Source organism: Sorex araneus, chromosome 6 (genome assembly GCF_027595985.1).
Source record: "Sorex araneus isolate mSorAra2 chromosome 6, mSorAra2.pri, whole genome shotgun sequence".
In the NCBI taxonomy this organism is placed as follows: Eukaryota; Metazoa; Chordata; class Mammalia; order Eulipotyphla; family Soricidae; genus Sorex; species Sorex araneus.
The window spans coordinates 98,408,554-98,426,727 of record NC_073307.1 but is presented as its reverse complement, the minus strand read 5'-3'; the positions used below and the strand labels follow the sequence as shown (position 1 = coordinate 98,426,727).

Genomic DNA, 18,174 nt, shown 5'->3' with positions numbered 1-18,174 from the left:
GCCTCAGCGCCGGGGACAGACAGGCGCCCTCTCTGTCGGGCAGACCGTCCCCCCCCCCCGTGAAACCCGCCCCAGCCACGTCTTGGGGTCCCTCCTGCTCTTCCTGGGGGAAACTGAGCCACGGCCAGACCCCTGAGAACAAGGCAGGGGGCGGGGGGCCCTTCCCCGGGCCAGCAAGCGTGAGATGGCCTGAGAGTGGCCACCTACCCGGTCACCCCCTCCTGGGGGCACTGAGCAGCCTGGCCTGGGGAACCCTCACCCCACCCCACCCCCGTGGCCGCAGAGGGCCAGCCTTGGGGGGACCCCTGCTCCAGCCCTCCCCGCTGCCGGGCCCAGGCGGGCATTTGGGGGCTTCCCGGGAGCCCCGAGTCCCCTCTGATGGGGGGCACTGCCTCCTTTCAAGATGCAGTTTCTGAGGGGTGCGGGCGGGGCAGGGACCCCCGTTGCTCCCCAGCCTGTGGGGGCTGCAGGCCAAGGTGGGGACCCCGCGTGTCCCGGGCCCCTGTTCTGTCCGGGGCGAGGGGCAGCTGAGGCCCAGCGCCAGGCCTGGGCGCCTGCTCGACCCTGGGGGGGGGGAGGGGTGCAGACACCGGCGGGCGCTTGTGCCCCCCCCCCCCCCGCCCTGTCCCTCCCCCTCCCGGGCGCCTCCCCTGGGGCCCATCTGCCCGGAGCACACCTCCCCTCCCCCATAGAGGCGCCCGCTCGAGCCCAAGATGTTCGGGTGCCCGAGTTTCCCGAATTACACCGTTTAACGCTGAATTAAGTTCTGGAAGCTCTTAGCAGGGCCCTGGGAGGGATTTTTTTTTCCATTTTTTTTTTTTTTTGTTCACACTTCCCCGGAAAATGAGACAAACCGTGATCTTTTAAACCAGCTACATAATCTGGGGCTTCCTCCCTGGCAAGCCTGGAGCAGCGCTGGGCAGCGCGGGGCGGAACTGGCCATGGGAGCCGCGGCGGCAGTGGCGGCCGGGGGAGGTTTGCACGGGGAAATCTTCGCCTCAGAAGAAAGTTTATCTCCTGCGCCACATTCGAAGCTTCCTGGCGCCTGATGGGCTCGGAATAAAGTGCAGCTTCTGAGCGACGGGCACGGATTAAAAGCCAGGGGAGAGTCTTGCCACAGGGAGACGCTGGGCTGCTCCCCCCCGCCCCCCCCCTGGGCTGCTCCCCCCCCCCCGCCCCCCAGCTTCCTTTGTCAGGCGCGGCCACTGCAGCAGCTGGGTGTACAGAGCCCCGAATAGTCCCCTCCCCCCCCCCCCCCCCCGCGGCCACCACCAGCACGGACCACAAGGCAGCTCCTGCTGGGCCGTCCTGTGTGCAGCGGTCAGGGAGGGCTTCCTGGAGGAGGGACCTTGCAGGGTGGGGAGGGGCGTGCCGGGCAGAAGGGGCAGGGGGCATTTCAGGAAGGTCAGCTGGTCCCTTTGTTAGAAAGCCTCCTTGTTGCCAGGGGCACCAGGAGCCCCAGAGGGCCCGCCGTGGGGGCGGGGCCGGGAGGGGTGGACGGGTCACAGCTGCCAACCCCGGGGACCGAGGCTCACGGGGAGGGGGGGTGGCGGTCGGGGCAGGAAGCCGCGCTGTGGACATCCCGGAGGCCCAGAGACGCAGACAGACGCCAGCCAGCGTCCCGGGCAGGTCGGGGGCAGGGGTGCTGGGGGCTGAGGGCAGGGGGGCCCGGGGACGCCCAGGCAGGGGCCAGTACCAACCACCCTGGCCGGGCCTCAGCATCTGCGGCCACAGCTGGGGCGTCCTCTGGGGGGAGCTGGCCACAGGGACCCATCACCAGGACCCGGCCACCCTCACCCCTGCCCTCGGCCCCCTCCCTCCCCACCGCCCCCTGCAGGCCCACTGCCCCCACCCACCCGACTCCCTGCTGGGCTGTGAGCTTCAGGAGAAGCTGCCCCCTCGCCGCCTTTTGTTTGGGGACCACGCCCGGCCCAGCGGGCTGGGGGGCTTGGGAGGTGCTGTGAGAGCAGCTGCCTGGGACGCAGGAGTGACGGGGGGGGGGGGGGGGGGCGGGGGGGGCATCGGCGCCACCCAGGCCCGGCCTTTATTGCTATTGACGGGAACTCCTGGGATCCCGTTAGTCGCGCCAGCCCTGCGGCCGCCAGCAGGAACCCCCCCATCCCCCCCAGGCGGGAACCCCGGCCGGGCCGGCCGCAGAGAGCTCGGCTGAGCGAGGAAATCAATCCAGCGAGTGCCGGCCGGGTGGGGGGGGGCTCCCCAGCGCCATGGAAACTGTAGCGCCACAGCTCACATCTGCTCCGCGCCCGGCCCCGCCCCCTCCCCGGCGGTGTGGGGGTGCGTGTTTGTTCTCGGAACCCCCCCCCGCCCTCCCCTCCAGGACGAGGCGGATCAAACGGCTGCTGGTGGTGTCCACGTGGGGGAGGGGCGTCGGGAAAGGGCTGGGCCACGCAGCCACCTGGACCCCGGGCAGCCATGAGCCCCTGGGAGCCGGTCCCGGCCCCGAGGGCTGTGTGACCTGGGGTAAGTGCCCCCACCTCTGGGGCTCCCCAGGGAGAAACGAGCAGGACGCCCCCCGCCCCGCCCCCCTGCACAGCGTCCTTGAAACAACTGGCCGAGTTCCTCCAGGGGGCAAGCTCGCCGCAGAGCCCGGCGCTTAGGAAGTCGGGGGTCAGGGACCCCCGGTTTCTCCCCAGCCGCATGTGAGAGCAGCTGGCCAGGAGGGAGAGCGGGCGGGGAAGGGGCCTCCGGCCTGGTGTGACCTGCAGGGCCAGCCTAGGCCAGGGGCCGGCTGTGGGTGAAGGGACGGGTGGACGCGCGGGTGATGCACGGATGGATGAGTGAGGCACAGATGGAGGCGTGGGTGGGTGATGGGTGGTGGGTGGATGGACGGGTGCTTGGCTGGGTGGATGGGGGTTACAGGTGGGTTGATTGACAGGTGTGGGGGGATGGGTGGGTGGGGGGATGGATGGGTGGGGGGATGGATGGATGGATGGATGGACGGATGGGTGGGTGGATGGATGGACGGGTGGGTGGGTGGTTGGATGGACAGGTGGGTGGATGGATGGATGGGTGGATGGATGGATGGATGGGTGGGTGGATGGATGGATGGATGGATGGGTGGATGGATGGATGGGGGGGTTTACAGGTGGGTTGATTGATAGGGGAATGGATTGATGGATGGTGGGTGGATGGATGGATGGATGGGTAGGTAGGTGGATGGATGGGTGGGTGGATGGATGGATGGATGGATGGATGGATGGATGGATGGATGGGTGGGTGGATGGATGGATGGGTGGGTGGATGGATGGATGGGTGGGTGGATGGATGGATGGATGGGGGGTTTACAGGTGGGTTGATTGATAGGGGGATGGATTGATGGATGGTGGGTGGATGGATGGATGGATGGGTAGGTGGATGGATGGGTGGATGGATGGGTGGGTGGATGGATGGGGGGTGAGTGGGGGGGATAGATGGGGGATGGGTGGGTGGATGGATGGGTGCGTGGGTGGGTTGGTGGGTGGATGGATGGGTGCGTGGGTGGGTGGGTGGATGGATGGTGAACGGGTGTGAGTGGCAGATGGACTGGAGGGATAGCAGAGTAGGTGGGTCGCTGTATGAATGGGTGAGTAGACCTACAGATAGATGAATGGATGGCTGAGCAGACAGATGAGTGTGTTGGCACATGAGTGTGTAGATGGAGGGATGGATGCGTGACAGGTGTGGCGACTCTCTGAGGGTGTGTGTGTGTGTGTGTGTGTGTGTGTGTGTGTGTGTGTGACTTTCAGTTTCTCTGCACAGTTGTGCGAACTCCTTCCTGGGGGTGCGGAGGTGCCCTGGGCCCTGTGGGGGTCTGTCTGGAGCGGTGGGGCCGAGGCTCTCCCAGTCAGCGCTGGCAGGTCACTGCACCCGGGACCCTCCGCCCCTTTCCTGTAGCACAGGCCTGGGCTGCCGTCCTGGGGACTCCGTCCTGGGGGCTCCGATCTCAGGACGGGCCATGTGAGCACTGGGGGCCGTCACCAAGGCAGCTGAGAGCCGGGCAGTGTTTGCTCCCCGGGGCTGGTGGTCTGAGGGGACAGGAAGGGGCCCCACCCGTGGGTGCCGGCTGCCCTCGGGACGGGCACCGCCAGCCCGCAGGCAGAGTGAGGCCGGCTGGGCCGAGACCCTCCCGTCCTTCCCCGCCGGCCCCTTGAGGGTGCAAACACCTGGTCTCGGTGTCACGGGGTGCGGGACAGGCCGGCCCAGCCTCGGAGCGTCCTTCCGTCAGCCACGTGGCTGCCAGGCACCTGAGTCAGCCTCCGGCCCCTGCCCCGCTGCCCCCCACACTGCCGGGTGAGCACCACGCGTGTGTGTCTGTCCCTGCTACTCGTGCTCCTTCCCTTTAGGGGCGACGGGGGCCTGGGGAGGGTTCGAGGAGCCGCCAGGGGACAGGCTCGGCCCTCAGGCCTGGCAGCCGAGAGTTCTGCTCCGGCCTCCCAAGGAATCCAGACAAACCGTCTGCTCTGAGTCGGTCAGCGCCCGGGTGGCCCCAGGGCTGGGGTTCCAGGTCTGCGGCCGGTCCCCTGTTCTACGTGGGCCCGTGGTGTGGGAAGGAGCAGCGCCAAGTGGATAGTGATGGGCTAGGGGAGCTGTGTATCAGGGAGGCCTTCCTGGAAGAGGCGGAAGCCCGTGTGGGTGGGAGCTGGGCGAGGAGGGGGCTGTTGCGTCCACGTGTGGGTCTCTGCCCCCCCTCGGGGCTGGCTGAGGACCAGGTGAGGCAGGTTTGGCCTCGTGGAGGGCAGGGGCGGCCTGATTGCCCGCGGGGGCGGGGCGGGCACAGCCCCCCGGGTGTGGAGGCGCCGGGCCGGGCGGCCGGCAAGGGCTGGGAGAGCCTTCGCTCCCGAGACTCAGACAATTGGACAATCTGTTCCGGATCGATTTAGAAGCAGTGAGGTGAAGAAAAAAAACCCGAAAACCTAGTGGGAGCTATTTTCTCCCCCGTGGGCGGGCGGGGGAGCGGGAGTTTATTTGCGGACTGTCCGAGGGGGCTGTCCCCTGCCCGCCCCGCCCCGCCCGCAGCCCGCCCCAGGCCACCCTGTGGACAGCAGGGGCTGTGCGAGCCCCCCCACTGGGGCCACATGCGCCCCCCCCACCCCCCTGTCCACGGTGCCTTCAGGTGCTCCGGGAGCTTCTCGGGAGGGGCCGTGGACGGGGGGTGGGTGGGCAGGACGTCCAGGGCAGGAGCCGGGTCAGAGGCATCTAGGGGGCTTCCCCCGACCCCGTCACCCCCCCCCCACACACACACTGAGTCTCATTTCTGCCAAACGGGGACTGATGGGGAGCAGGGCCGGGCCAGCCCCTCGGGACAGCCAGGGTCGGGGTTGAGGTCGGGCATGGGACGGGGCCCCTCGCTGGCCTTCCTCAGGGGCTGGGCGGGGCGCAGGTGCCCGGGGCTCTCGGTCATCGCCATCTCTGTCCTCGTCACCATGGCTGATGTTTTGGGGGTGTCTGAGCACCCCTGTCTGTGCTCGGGGCCCGGATGTCGTCGGGATGGCGCCGGCTCAGCACGTTCGAGGAGACGGACGCCCCCCGCCCCCCCCCCGCCATCCCCACGGCCCTGGTAACGTAGGTGGACGCTGGGCCCTCCCTGGGGACAGCGGGGCGCCATGCCACGGGGACCGGGTCCCAGAGTGTGGCCCCAGAAACGAGGGTTCCCTGACTTCATGTGCATGCAGTAACCCTGGCCACTTCGGAGTCACCAGCTACTGGCCTCCGGGAAGGCTGGGGATGGGGCCAGGGCAGGGCCGGGGGCAGGGATGGGGGAGCCAGGAACAAGGGTGTTCTGGAAGCCTAGAGAGGATTCCTACTGCCTCTGGAAGTGTCACCGCCTCCAGGAAGCCCTCTTGGGTTCAGAGCATCCAGGTGAGGGCCAGGACTGGCTTTCTGCGGGCAGGGACGGTCACTCAGCGGTCCGGGCAGCAGACCGTGCCTTGGAGGGGGTCCCCAGCTGGTGTCCATGATGGAGGCAGGCTCGGCCCCCCAGCGCTGTGTCCTCTGCCTGGTGGCGTCTCGGCCACCCCATAGGACGCGGCCCCCCTCGGGCCCTGGACTCCCCTGGACGGCCTCTCCTGGACGCCTCCTTCCCGCAGCTGCAGAATGACCGGCAGGTCCCTGAGGTGCCCGGCACGGCCCTGCCCGCTCCTGTGCCCGGGGTCCTTGGCCTCTGGGGGGCACTGGGCCCCTGGGGTTCCCCTGCGGCCCCCGGCAGGGCTCCCGCCACCCCGACAGTGCCCGCGTTCCTGCAGTGCTCCAGGCCCTGCCCCCCGCACCACTGGGTCGGCTCCAGGGCACTCCTCTCATAAACAGTGCTGCCCAGAACATTCCGGTTCTCTCTGGAACATTCTGGAACATTCCGGTACCTGGTGCTGCGGGCGCTGTGCCCAGGCAGGGGTTGGTGCTGCCTGGTGCCCCCGGGGACAATGAGCAGGTTGCTCCGCCACCCCCTCCACTCGCCGTGGGCCGCTGCCCTCCCGCCCCTTGGCAGGGACGTGTCGGGGGAGAGGCGGGAGATCCCCGTCAGAGATGGTCCTCCCTGTGCAGGGACCTACGGGCACAGAGAGGGTGAGACGCTTGCCTAGGGTCACACAGCGAGGCACGGGTGGAGCAGGGAGCCTGGCCCCGCCCCGGAGGCTCAGAGTCCTCCTTAACTGTGCTCACCTGTCAGCAGGGGGCCCTGGACCTGGTGAGGGGCCCGAAACATGCCCCCTGCCGAGGTGCCTGTGGCAGCACCATGGGTGCCCCCGCCGCTCTCGACCCCTGAGGGACCCCTGGCCAGGCCCCTGGCTTGGGGCGTCCCAGCTCTGCTGCAGAGTGGCCAGCGGGGCCGGGAAGCCTTGGTGTGTGTGGGCCTCAGTTTACTCATCTGCAGTCGGGATGGTCCAGCGGCCCTGGCGCCCCGCAGAGCCCGAAGCGCCTCCTCTCCTCTGTGGGTGACGGGGGGGGCGGCCTGGGGGTGGGGAGCACTCTCCACCGAGCCCACCTGGGCCGCCCCACCTCTCTGGGCTCCTCTCCAAGGCGGGGCTCGGTGTTGGTCTCCCCAGGGCCAGCACAGGGAGGCGACTGAGTCAGGGCCGAGTCCAGCCCAGGCCGACGGCCGCCCGCCCTGCCCGTGTCACTGCAGGGTCCCCGCCCAGGCCGGGGCTGCTGGGCTAACTCGAGGCCGCCCCGATTCCTGGAAGCCGATGGCCACGGCCCCTGAGGTTTCCAGCGCAGCCCTGACCCGGCCAGGGGTGGGGGGGGGCAGGACAAGTCTGCCCCGCGGTCGGGGGGGGATGTGGCATTCCCCCCCCCAGTAATGGCTTATAGCCGGGCCAGCCCCTCCCGCCCAGGACCCGCCACTGAGGTCAGGGCTGGGGGGTAGGGGGGCACCGCACAGGACTCGGGTCTGGCCGTCACCTCGGGTCGAGGGTCCTCGTCTCCGGGCTGTCCTGGCGACTCCTAGAGTTCCCGTGGCCCACCACCCCCCCTAGGCTGCCAGTCTGGGTGCTGGGCCCAGGGTGGGCCGGCCCTGAGCAGGAGCTGGCAGTGGGAGCCGCAGAGGCTCATCCTGTCGGTGCTCACGGTGGAGGTGCTCGGGGTTTGCGTCTCGGGGGTGGGTGCCTGTGGCGGGGGGTTCGCCCAGCCGGGGCCTGGCTGGCAGTGCCCGAGACTGTCCTGGCCAGGGCAGAGCGGGGTCCTGCCACCCCCAGGGGCCCCGAGCAGTGTCGGCCCCTCGATCTGGCCCCCGCGTTCGGGGCGGAGCCGGTGGCTGCACTCGGGGCCCCACTTCCGCCGGGCCTGGTGGTGCCACATCAGGGTGGGGGCATTAGGGAAATGGCCCCCCCGGCACAGAGCAGACCCCCAGGAAACGGACCCCGACCTGAGTCTCCGCTTGCCCCGGCCCTGGGGGACTCGGGGTTCCAGCCAGCTCCTGTGACCCCTGCAGTGGGGTGTCGTGCACCAGGGGACCCACACCCTGTGCTTTGCCTGAGGGAGTAGTGCCAGGGCCCAGGCACTGCCCCAGCCGCCCACCTGCTCCCCTTCCTCACTACCCAGCTGCCCTGCCCCAGGGCCTTTGCACACTCACCCCTGCACCAGGACCTTTGCATGGTCACTCCTGCCCCAGGGCCTTTGCACAGTCACTCCTGCCCTAGGGTCCCCCAGCGCACAGCATCTACCTCTGCTCAGAGATCACCTTCACAGAGGAGGTTCTCCCTGGTCCCTTCAGGGAGAAGCAACCCCGAGCCACCACCCTGCATCCCTGCAACCCCGACACTCTCCCCGTTTGCCCTTCTTTCCCTGAGTGACCAAATACACGATGATCTCACACACGATGTGGAATTTACCGCTGTCTAACCCTTTCGTTTTTCTGGTTTGTTTTGTTTTGGGGTCACTCCCGGTGATGCTCAGGAATTGCTCCTGGCAGTGCTCAGGGGACCATATGGGATGCCGGGGATTGAACCCGGGTCAGCCTCGTGCTGGGCAAACACCCTCCCGGCTGTGCTGTTCCTCAGCCCTTTCAGGGGGTCCAGGACACGGGGCCACGTGTGCCCCCAGTCCCCAGGCCTCGGCCCCCTCCACCTCCTGTCCCCGGACTCGCTGCCGTGGGGACCCCAGAGGCACTGGGCCCGGGTCCCGCCCGTGCTTGGCAGGCGCTGCTCTCGCTCCTCTTCCAGGCTGAGTACTACTTCGGGGGGGGCCCTGCACTCTGCCCCCCCCCGCCACTGCCAGCCACGCTCAGTGGGTGCGGGGCCCCTCGGAACCCGCTTTGGGGTGCAGGGGCTTCGCGTGTCAGGGGTCGTATTCCCGCCCCGCCCAAGTGCCCACCGCCCGCCCACTCAGGGCACCCCCCACCCCCCAGGCTCCCCCAGGGCCCCCCCCCAGCGCTGCGGCAGCTCCAGCTCTGGCACCTGGGCCGGCTGCTCTGATTGCGTCTCCTCCCGCGAGGGGGGCGGTGACAGCGGGAGCGGGAGGGGCCGCTCATCCCAGCGGGAATTGGATGGCCGCCCCCCCCCCCCCCCGCTGGCCCGCGCCACCTCCCCCCTCTCTCGGCAGGCGGACCCCCACGGACCCATGCAGACAAACGATGACCAGCAGTGGCCGGCGGACCCTCCCTGTGCTCGTCCTCTCCGTGCTGGCCTGTGCAGGTGAGCCCGGGCAGGGTGGGGTGGGGTGGGGGGTGCTAGAGCCGGAGTGGACAGAGGCGGGCGTCTGGGGGAACGGCCCACCCCGGCCAGAGTCTCTGCCCGAGCAGCCAGTGCTCACACCTGCCCGGGTGCCGCCATGTGCACGGGGATGGCCCCAGCCCTCGGCCCAGCCCCGCCCCGGGCACTCCCCCTCCCTCTCCCTTCCTCCCTCCCTTTCTCCCCCTCTCTCCCTCCCCCTCCCCCCTGCCTTCCCCTCCCCCTCCCTCTCTCCCTCCCTCTCTCCCTTTCCCCCTCCCTCCCTCTCTCCCTCTCTCTCTCCCTCCTTCTCCCCTCTCTCCCTCCCTCTGTCTCTCCTCTCTCTCCTCCTCTCTCCCTCCCTCTTTCTCCTTCTCTCCCTCCCTCTCCCTCTCTCTTCTCCCTTTCTCTCTCCCTTTCTTTCTCCCTCCCCCTCTCTCTCCTTCTCCCTCTCTCTTCCTTTCTCCCTTTCCCCTTCCCTCTCTCCCTCCCTCCCTCCCTCCCTCTCTTTTTCCTTCCCTCTCCCTCTCTCTTTCTCTCCCTCTCTCTGCCTCTCCCTCCTCCTCTCTCCCTCCCTCTCTTTCTCTTTCTCCTTCTCTCTCCCTCTCCCTCTCCTTCTCCCTCCCTCTCTTTCCCTTTCTCCCTTTCCCCCTCCCTCCCTCTCTCTCCTCCCTCCCTCTCTCTCCCTCTCTTTCTCCTTCCCTCTCTCTCTCTCTCTCTCTCCCTTTCTCTCTCTCTGTGCCTGTCTCTTCCTCTTTTTTAAAAAAATTTGTTTTATGTTTTAAATTTTTAAAAAATATCTCTAGGTTTGTTGTTTGTTTGGGGGGTCACTCCCGGCTCTGCACTCAGGAATCACTCCTGGCAGTGCTCGGGGCACCATATGGGGTGTCAGGGATCGAACCCGGGCCGACCACATGCCAGGCAAACGCCCTCCCCGCCGGCCTGTCTGTCTCTCCTTTGTCCTCCCCCCCAACCCCGCCGTGGCCTCTGGCGTGTGACCCACGGCAAGGGGGTCACTAGGGGTCAGCGGGCTGGGAGCTCACCCCAGCCGTGCCCTGAGCCGTCTCCCGTCCCCCCTGCAGGACGGCCGCGGCGGGAGAGGCAGTGCACCCGGGGCCAGAGTGCGCGTGCCCGGCTGGCCCCCGCGCGGTCTTCGCCCCAGCCCCCCTTCCCGAGCCCTGCGGTGCTGGGGTCCCCTGACCCCCAGGGCTGGGGGCCACACGGTGCAGAAACACCCAAGGCGCAGCCCCCCTCCTTTCCTGCGCCTTAGGAAGCCCCGGGCCCTCTGTGGGGGTCCCTGTCTCCCAGCAGCCCTGCCTGGCCCGGGCCGTCGCCCCTGGTGCAGGCACAGGCTGGGGACCCCCGCCCCTGCCCACAGCGGGGCCCAGCTCCCGCCTCCCTCCGCCCGGTGCCGGGGGGGGGGCGAGAAGGGAGCAGCCGGGCACTCCCTGGGCATTCCTGCCCGAGCCCGCCCGGGGGGCACCGGGCACAGCCGCCCCCCGCCTCGGAAGGGGCCGCCCTGGGCAGGGCACGGGTCAGACGCGGCCGCAAGCCCCCCAGGGCCCCCAGTCGAGCCCAGGTGTCCCCACGGTCCCTCCGCGGGCTCCGCTCTGGAGGGTGTCTGCCAGGAGCACTGTGGCGGGGGTGATGGGGCAGCCCGGGGGCCTCCCGGGGTCAGCTCTCGAGGCGAGCCCGGGCCGGGCTGGCTGAGCGGAGCCTCTCACGCAGTCCTGTCGGCCCACTTCCGCGTGTGCGAGCCCTACACGGACCACAAGGGCCGCTACCACTTTGGCTTCCACTGCCCCCGGCTCTCGGACAACAAGACGCTGACGCTGTGCTGCCACCATAACAACACGGTCTTCAAGTACTGCTGCAACGAGACGGAGTTCCGGGCCGTGACGCGGGCCAACCTGACGGCAGCTGCCGAGGGCTACCTGCACAAGTGAGTGTTGGGTTCGAGGGCTCCCCCACCCCCCGAGGAGGCCTCGGCTGCTTTCCCTGCCCTCCACACACAGGGCCGCCTCCGTTTGCCTGAGTTTCCTCTGAGTCTTTGGAGCCACCTTCTTATTTGTTCACGGGGACTCTTTACATAGGAAGGAAAGGGGACCCTCGCTCCTGCTTGCCTGGGAAGGTGGGGTGCTCCCTCTAGTCTGCGTCATGTTGTTCCTCCCACACCCCCCCTTGGTTGTCCTCAGGGTTTTGTGTCCAAGACTGTGTGTGTCTTCCTGGGCTCAGCCCCACCCCCCTCCCCTGAGCATTCTAGAATGTTCTCCTGCTGTTACGGTACCATCTTTTTTTTTTTTTTGAAGGTCAAAAAAAGCTTTATTATTATCCAAGTACCTTTGAAAAGATAATTGTACAAGTCAGCGCATGAAAAACGGGCCTGGGGCAGCCCTTGCTGGCCCTGGCCTGAGAAATGTACATATTTACATGGGCCCGCTGAGCTGTGGGCCCGGGGGCTGGAGAGGCTGGCCCAGCAGGCGCCGTGGCCGGATCCGCACAGCTGCACCAACACTGTCAAAGGCACTCAGTGACGTGGACAAGCAGAGGCCCTGGGCCTGTCCTGGCGAGACCAGGAGGCACAGAGCCTGGCTTGAGTGCTAGGGCTGGCCTCATGGGCTTTCCCTCCTGTTCTGGGCAGGGTTAGGAGCAGTCTCCCCACTAATCCTCAAGCCCACTGTGGCTTGTTGGTTTATTTGGGGGGGCATACCCCGAGGTGCTCAGGACTTACTCCTGGGTCTGCATTCAGGGATGACTCCCGACAGTGCTCAGGAAGCCGTTCGGAGTGCTGGGGGCTGTGCAAGGCAAACCCCTCCCTGCTGTCCTGGCTCCAGCCTCGTTTCAGCTCTCCTCTCCCGAGGCTTAGTGATGCCGCCTGCAAACCATCGTCACTCAGCGCCCGCTGCCGAGTCCCGGGTCTCGCCTTGGTTTTGGTCCTGAAATGCTGGCGCAGAAAAACACCCACAGGCCCTCGCTCCGGGGGTGAATTAGCCGCACCTCCAGCCCCGGCCGCCTGGGCTGTTCTTGTTTTTGCTTTTGATTGCTCCTTAATTAAGAAGAAGGAGGGGAGGAGGGGAGGAGGGTGTTTGCCTTGCACACAGCTGACCCGGGGTCCCCTGAGCACCGCCAGGTGTGAGTCCTTAGTGCAGAGCCAGGAGGAACCCCTGAGCATTGCCAGGTGCGACCCAAAGAGCAAAAATTAAAATAAAATAAAATAAAATAAAACATTGTCCCCTTCCCTTTAAGAAAAACTACCCTTTAAAAAAAACTCCCCCTGGCCAGAGACGCCAGCGACCGGCACACCCGAGCTGGCTCCCGGCCAGCACCACCACCCCCGCCCCCCAGGCCCAGGGCTGCCCCGAAAGCTGGGGGAGGAGGCGGGGCGGCCCCTCGTCCCTGCAGGGGGCTTAGGGAGGGGGGGGCGCCTCGGGGCTGGGGCAGCAGGGCAGGGGTGCAGAGACCCCCCCCACGCCGCATCCCTCCATCCCAGCTCCCCTCCCCGTGACCTCTGACTCCAGGCCCCTTCCTCTCCCCAAGAAGACGGGTGGGCGGGGCCCCAGAGGGAGCCGGCCCTGACTCCCACCCCCGCTGGGACCCAGCAGTGCTCAGGGCGCCTTCTGGGGTGCCCGGGACGGAGCCTGGGGCTGCCCTGTGCTCTGAAGTGGGTGCCCGCAGCAGGGGGTGGGGTGGGGGCGGGGCTCGGCGCGGGTCGCCCCCTCCCCCTCCCCCCTCTGCTCACCCCCCCTGCCCCCCCACCCCGCAGCAACTACCCGGCGCTGCTGGGCGTGTGGATCTACGGGCTCTTCGTGCTGGCGCTACTGGCCCTGGACCTGCTGTACTACTCGGCCATGAACTCGGCCGCCTGCCAGCTCTACCTGGCGCGCTGGGGCGTGCGCGGCCGCTGGGCGCCGCGGGGCTGGGGGCGCCCGGCCCGGACCCCGCCGCCCCCACCGCCCCCCGCCGCGCCCCGGCCGCGCGGGGACCCCCGCAGCCCCCCGCCCATGACCTTCCAGAGCGCGTCCGCCTGGTGAGTGGCCACAGGGGGGTCTCGGGGGCGGGGGACAGTGTGGGGGGGGTTGTCCATGGTGACCACCTGGACAGGGCCGGAGCGAGCGGGGTGACTCCCGGACGGGAGCTGCCAGGGCCGAGGGGAGGCTTCTGACCAGCTCCGACCAGCTGTTCTCAGCGGCTGTCTGGGGGGGAGTGCCCCTTGCCCAGTGCTCTGCCCTCGGGGCGTGCTCATCCTGTCCCCGGGCCTCTGGGATGATGGAGGACAGGGCGAGGCCGGGAAGCCTGAGGGCGGTGGCCGGGTCAGAGGTCAGCTGTGGGATTTGGACTTTGGGGCACTAGGCTGCACTCCCAGGTGTCATTGTCGGGGCCTGGCCGGGGCCTTGGCAGCTGAGCCACCCCCTGGGGCTCGGTCACCCCCACAGGGACCCCGGTGGGCCCGAGCGTCCGGCCCTGCTGTCCGGCGGCTGTCTGGGCCCGCGGGTACGTGTGCGGAGGGGCCGCGGGCTGCGTCCTGAGGGGGTCCCTGGGGGTTACTGCAGCGCCCTCCCCCCGCGCCCTGCCTGGCCTCAGCCCTGCACGCAGCGGCCCTGCAGGACGCAGCCCGAGCTAATGGCCACTTAAGCCGCTCCCAGGCGGGCCGGTCAATAACGGAATAACGGACGGCCCATCACTCAGCGGGACGGCGCCTCCCTGGGGACTCGGCCGGCTGCCCTCACCCAGGCGCAGGCTCGTCCGTGGACAAAAGGCCCGGCAGGTTCCTGGGGGCGCAGGGCTGGAGGGCTGGCCCCCCCACAGCCCTGCCCCTGCTGCCTTCCTGTGCGCAGGCTGGAGGCAGAGGCGCTGGCCAGGGCCTGCCTGGGGCCCTGAGGACAGTGGGCAGTGGGATCGGTAGGAGGCTGGGCCAGCGTGCGCCCCCTCCCCCTCCCTCCCTCCCTCCCTCCCAGTGCCCCTCTCCCCCTCTCTCCTCCTCCCTCTCCCCCTCCCTTCCCCTCTCTCTCCCCCCTCTCTCCCTCCCTCTCTCCCTCTCCCTCCCTCTCTCCCTCTCTTTCTCCCTCTCTCTCCTTCTCTTTTTTTAAAAAAATGTTTAAATTTTATTGTATCACCATGAGATAGTTACAAGCTTTCATGTTTGGGTTACAATCTCACAATGATCAAACACCCATCCCTCCACCAGTGCACATTCCCCATCACCAATATCCCGGGTATAGCCCCCCTTTCCCACCCTCCCCCTCCCTCCATGGCAGACAATATTCCCCAAACTCTCTCTACTTTTGGGCATTATAGCTTGCAACAGACACTGAGAGGTCATCATGTTTGGTCCATTATCTACTTTCAGCATCTCCCGTCCCAACTGGTTCCTCCAGCCATCATTTTCTTAGTGATCCCTTCTCTGTTCCATCTGCCTTCTCCCCTCCACTCATGAAGCAGGCTTCCAGCTATGGGGCAATCCCCTTGGCCCTGTATCTACAGTCCTTGGGTGTCAGCCTCGTGTGATGCTACCCCACACTCCACAAATGAGTGCAGTCCCTCTGTCCCTCTTTCTGACTCATTTTCTCTCCCTCTCTCCCTCCCTCCCTCTCTCTGTCTTCCTCCTTTCCTCTCTCTCCCCCTCTCCCTCTCCCCCTCTCTCCCTCCCTCTCTCCCTCCCTGCAGGCACCTGTCCTACTCCCCGTGGGTTTCACGGTGGCCTCTGTCCAGGCTGACCTTGGCCCTCGGCTGTCCTTGCTGCGTCTGTGCGGGGCCCCCTGGGGAACCAGCCAGGCTGGGGGTGGTGGTGGTGTGTGTCTGTGTGTCTGTCTGTGTGTCTGTCTGGTGGCTGCCCAGGGGAAGTGCAGGTGCCGGGGCCCTGGTCACCCCGCGTGGTCACTCAGGCCTTCCTGTCCCCCTGCAGCAGGGGCCCTGGGGACATGGACTTGGGCGTCTGCGTCCGTCCGACAGGCTGGCTCGGGAAGCGGGTGCGGGGTGAGAGTGGTGCCGAGAGTTGATCGGGGGGTGCTGGTGGGCCCCCCAGGCCCTGCCGAGAGCCGAGTTGCTCCTGCTACAGGAGAAGCCCCCCTGCCCCCCCCCCCCCCGCTGGGGCCGGAGCGATAGCACAGCGGGGAAGGCGCTTGCCTTGCACACGGCCCACCGGGGCTCAATCCCCGGCCTCCCACGGGGTCCCCCAAGCACTGCCAGGAGAGATTCCTGAGAGCAGAGCCAGGAGTAACCCCTGAGCATCGCCGGGTGAGACCCAAAAAGCAAAAAAAAAAAGTCTCCCCCCAGCCCCCCACCCGTGCCCGCCCCGTCCTCTCTGGGGCTAGAAGCATCCCTGGCTCCATGTTGGCAGCGTTGGCTGCTACCCCAGGGGCCAGGGTAACGCCGGCTGGGTGGGGGGGACGCGCCACGGACCCCCAGGGTCCCCCCACACCCCGTCCAGCCCCGCCGCAGCCGGACCCCTCGGGTCACTTCCCTGTCTGGTTAGGGCGGTGGCCACGGGGCCCCCGGGGTAAAGGCCTGGGGTCTCAGCCCCTCCAGTGCGGGCTGGGGGGTCCTCAGGCAGCCCCCCCTGCAGTGCTCAGGGCCCAGGGGCGTCTTTCGGACCCTTGCTTGGCTCCGTTATCCCCCACCTGAGTGAGATCAAACATTCTTGTTCTTTTCTCTTTGTTGTTGGGGTCACACCCGGTGGTCCTGGGGGCTTACTCCTAGCTCTGTGCTCCAGAATCACTCCTGACAGTGCTCGGGGGACCCTCCGGGCCCAGCCACGTTTGTCCTGCTCTCTCTGCCCTGGTCCCGAGGCCTGAGCCCGCCCGCCGGCCCACCCTGCCACAGCAGGTGCGACTCTGCCCAGCACCTACCAGCACTGTTCTGGTGAGCAGCCCGCGACACAGCCACGCCTGCTGTTTTGTTTGGGGGCCCCACCTGGCGGTGCTCCAGAGCTGCTCCTGCGAGCAGTGTGCGTGCCCCGCCCCCCAGACCGGCTCTGGAACCTTCCCCACGGCGCCCAGGCCGGCCCGGCCAGCAGCACCCCGACCCCTCACGCGGCTGATCTCAAGCCCCTGTTGGCCGTTGGCGCTCAGAGCCCTTCCTGGGGGCAGACGCTCCACTCCCCACTGGGCGGGACTCTGCCTGCCGCAGGCCTCGGTGGGGCCCAGATCTGAGCATGCGGGAGCCACGGACGGGGCTCCTGGGCTCCGAGCACCAGCTGTGAGCATCACCTGCAGGGCATGACGGCGTTTCTCCTCCTCCTCTTCTTCCCTCTCTGTTTTTGCTTTTTGGGTCCCACCCGGCGATTGCACAGGGTTCCTCCTGGCTCTGCACTCAGGCGTCACCCCTGGCGGAGCTCAGGGGATCCTATGGGATGTCAGGATTTGAACCCGGGTCGGCCGCGTGCCAGGCAAACGCCCTCCGTGCTGTGCTATGGCCCCAGCCCTGCCACGTTTTTCTTTTCTTTTTTTTTTCTTTTCTTTTTGGGTCACACCCGGCGATGCACAGGGGTTGCTCCTGGCTCTGCGCTCAGGAATCACTCCTGGCGGTGCTCAGGGATTACTATGGGATGCTGGGAATCGAACCTGGGTCAGCCGCGTGCAAGGCAAACGCCCTCCCCGCTGTGCTATCACTCCAGACCCCTGCCATGTTTTTCTAAGGATGATCCGAGCAGCCTCGTGGGGGCTGGGGGCTGCGGGTGGGCCTTAGCCAGCCCGAGGGTCGTGGGTGTGACGTGGGGGTCTGTGGGGGCCCTGCTCCCCCCGTGTGTCTCTGTCTGGGTCCCGCTGTGGGGCTGGGAGTCCGCTGGGTCTCGTCTGGGCGCCCCCGGGCCGCCCCTCCCCCAGGCTCGCTCCTCTCTCCAGGGCCTGCTCTCCCCAGAACCTTCCTTCCCTCCGTTAATTAATTCCGTCCCCCCTCGGGTGGGCTTGCTGTTTATTTTACCACGTCCCCAAGCCAGGTGATAATTGAAGCCATTTCCATAAAGCGACATTTATTTCCCCAAGTTCACTTCCTCTCCTGACTTTCCCCCCTGACTATTTACTTAATACATTTTTAATTGCCTTGAAATCAAATCGATTTTTTCTTTTCCTTTTTTTTTTCTTTCATGGTGGGGGGGCACTCAGACTTGCCCCGAGCAGTCATGCGTTTGGACCAAGAGTTGAGTTTTCTGGGGCTGGAGCGATAGCACAGCGATCGGGGAGGGCGTTTGCCTGGCACGCGGCCGACCCCCGGGTTTGATTCCCAGCATCCCATAGGGCCCCCCCGAGCACCGCCAGGAGTAATCACTGAGCATCCCCAGGTGTGACCCAACAAGCAAAAAAAAAAAAAAAAAGAGTTGAGTTTTCTGCAGGAAAGACAGGGCCGTCCCTGTCCGTGGGGGAGCCCCCACCCGCTGCTGGCTCCCCTGGCCGCCTTCTCCTCTCTGACTCCGGGGGTTTGCGCCCCCCAGCCGGTGGGCCCCCGCCCGGGCAGTGCTTACCCCTTGGGAATGGTCAGCAAGAGCGGCAGGTCCGAGCGCGTCACGTGACATCTGTCGGGCGCCCTGAGAGCTCTGGGCAGTGAGCAGGCAGTTTGGGTGGACATGGGCTCCTGTCCGCAGCGGGACCCTCGAGTGAGTCGGGCCTGGGGGGCCGCTTTGCAGGAGGGGTGGTCTGCAGCCCTGCCAGGCGCCTCCCGAGTGTGTGACTCTGGGGCTGGCGGGGGCAGGGGAGGAGGACGAGGTGGACTGTCCAGCCCAGGGAGAGGCAGAGGCCAGCTCTTCCTTTTGTTCTGTTTCCGCCTCCCTTTTCAGTGCCCGGTGGTGCTCAGCGGCTACTCCTGGCTCAGTGCTCAGGAGGGAGCCCCGGCACCCAGCAGGGTGGGGTGGGAGGCACGGCACGGGCCGGGCTGTCCCTCCCCCAGCCCCGATTTCTTTGGGCCGTGTGCTTTGTGGTGGGGACAGAGTCTGCCAGACGGGCCGCAGGGCCCTGAACTCGGGGCGGGGGTGGGCGGGGGCGTCTCCCTTTGCCAACCCGACTGTCACTCCATGGGCTCCCCCTGTGCCCGGTGCTTACCGCAGGGA

The 18,174-nt window shown here is 67.2% G+C and overlaps 1 protein-coding gene across 2 annotated transcripts in view; it reads left to right on the top strand.

Moving 5' to 3' along the window:
- The window catches only part of SHISAL1 (shisa like 1), a 52,256-nt gene that overhangs the window by 21,096 nt on the left and 12,986 nt on the right, over positions 1-18,174 (top strand). For both annotated transcript variants that reach the window (XM_055141671.1, XM_055141670.1), the window contains exons 2-4: positions 9,031-9,122; positions 10,866-11,079; positions 12,901-13,164. In XM_055141671.1, the coding sequence (XP_054997646.1) occupies positions 9,062-9,122; positions 10,866-11,079; positions 12,901-13,164 (539 nt within the window). In that variant the 5' untranslated portion in view covers positions 9,031-9,061. The remainder of the gene's footprint in view (positions 1-9,030; positions 9,123-10,865; positions 11,080-12,900; positions 13,165-18,174) is intronic.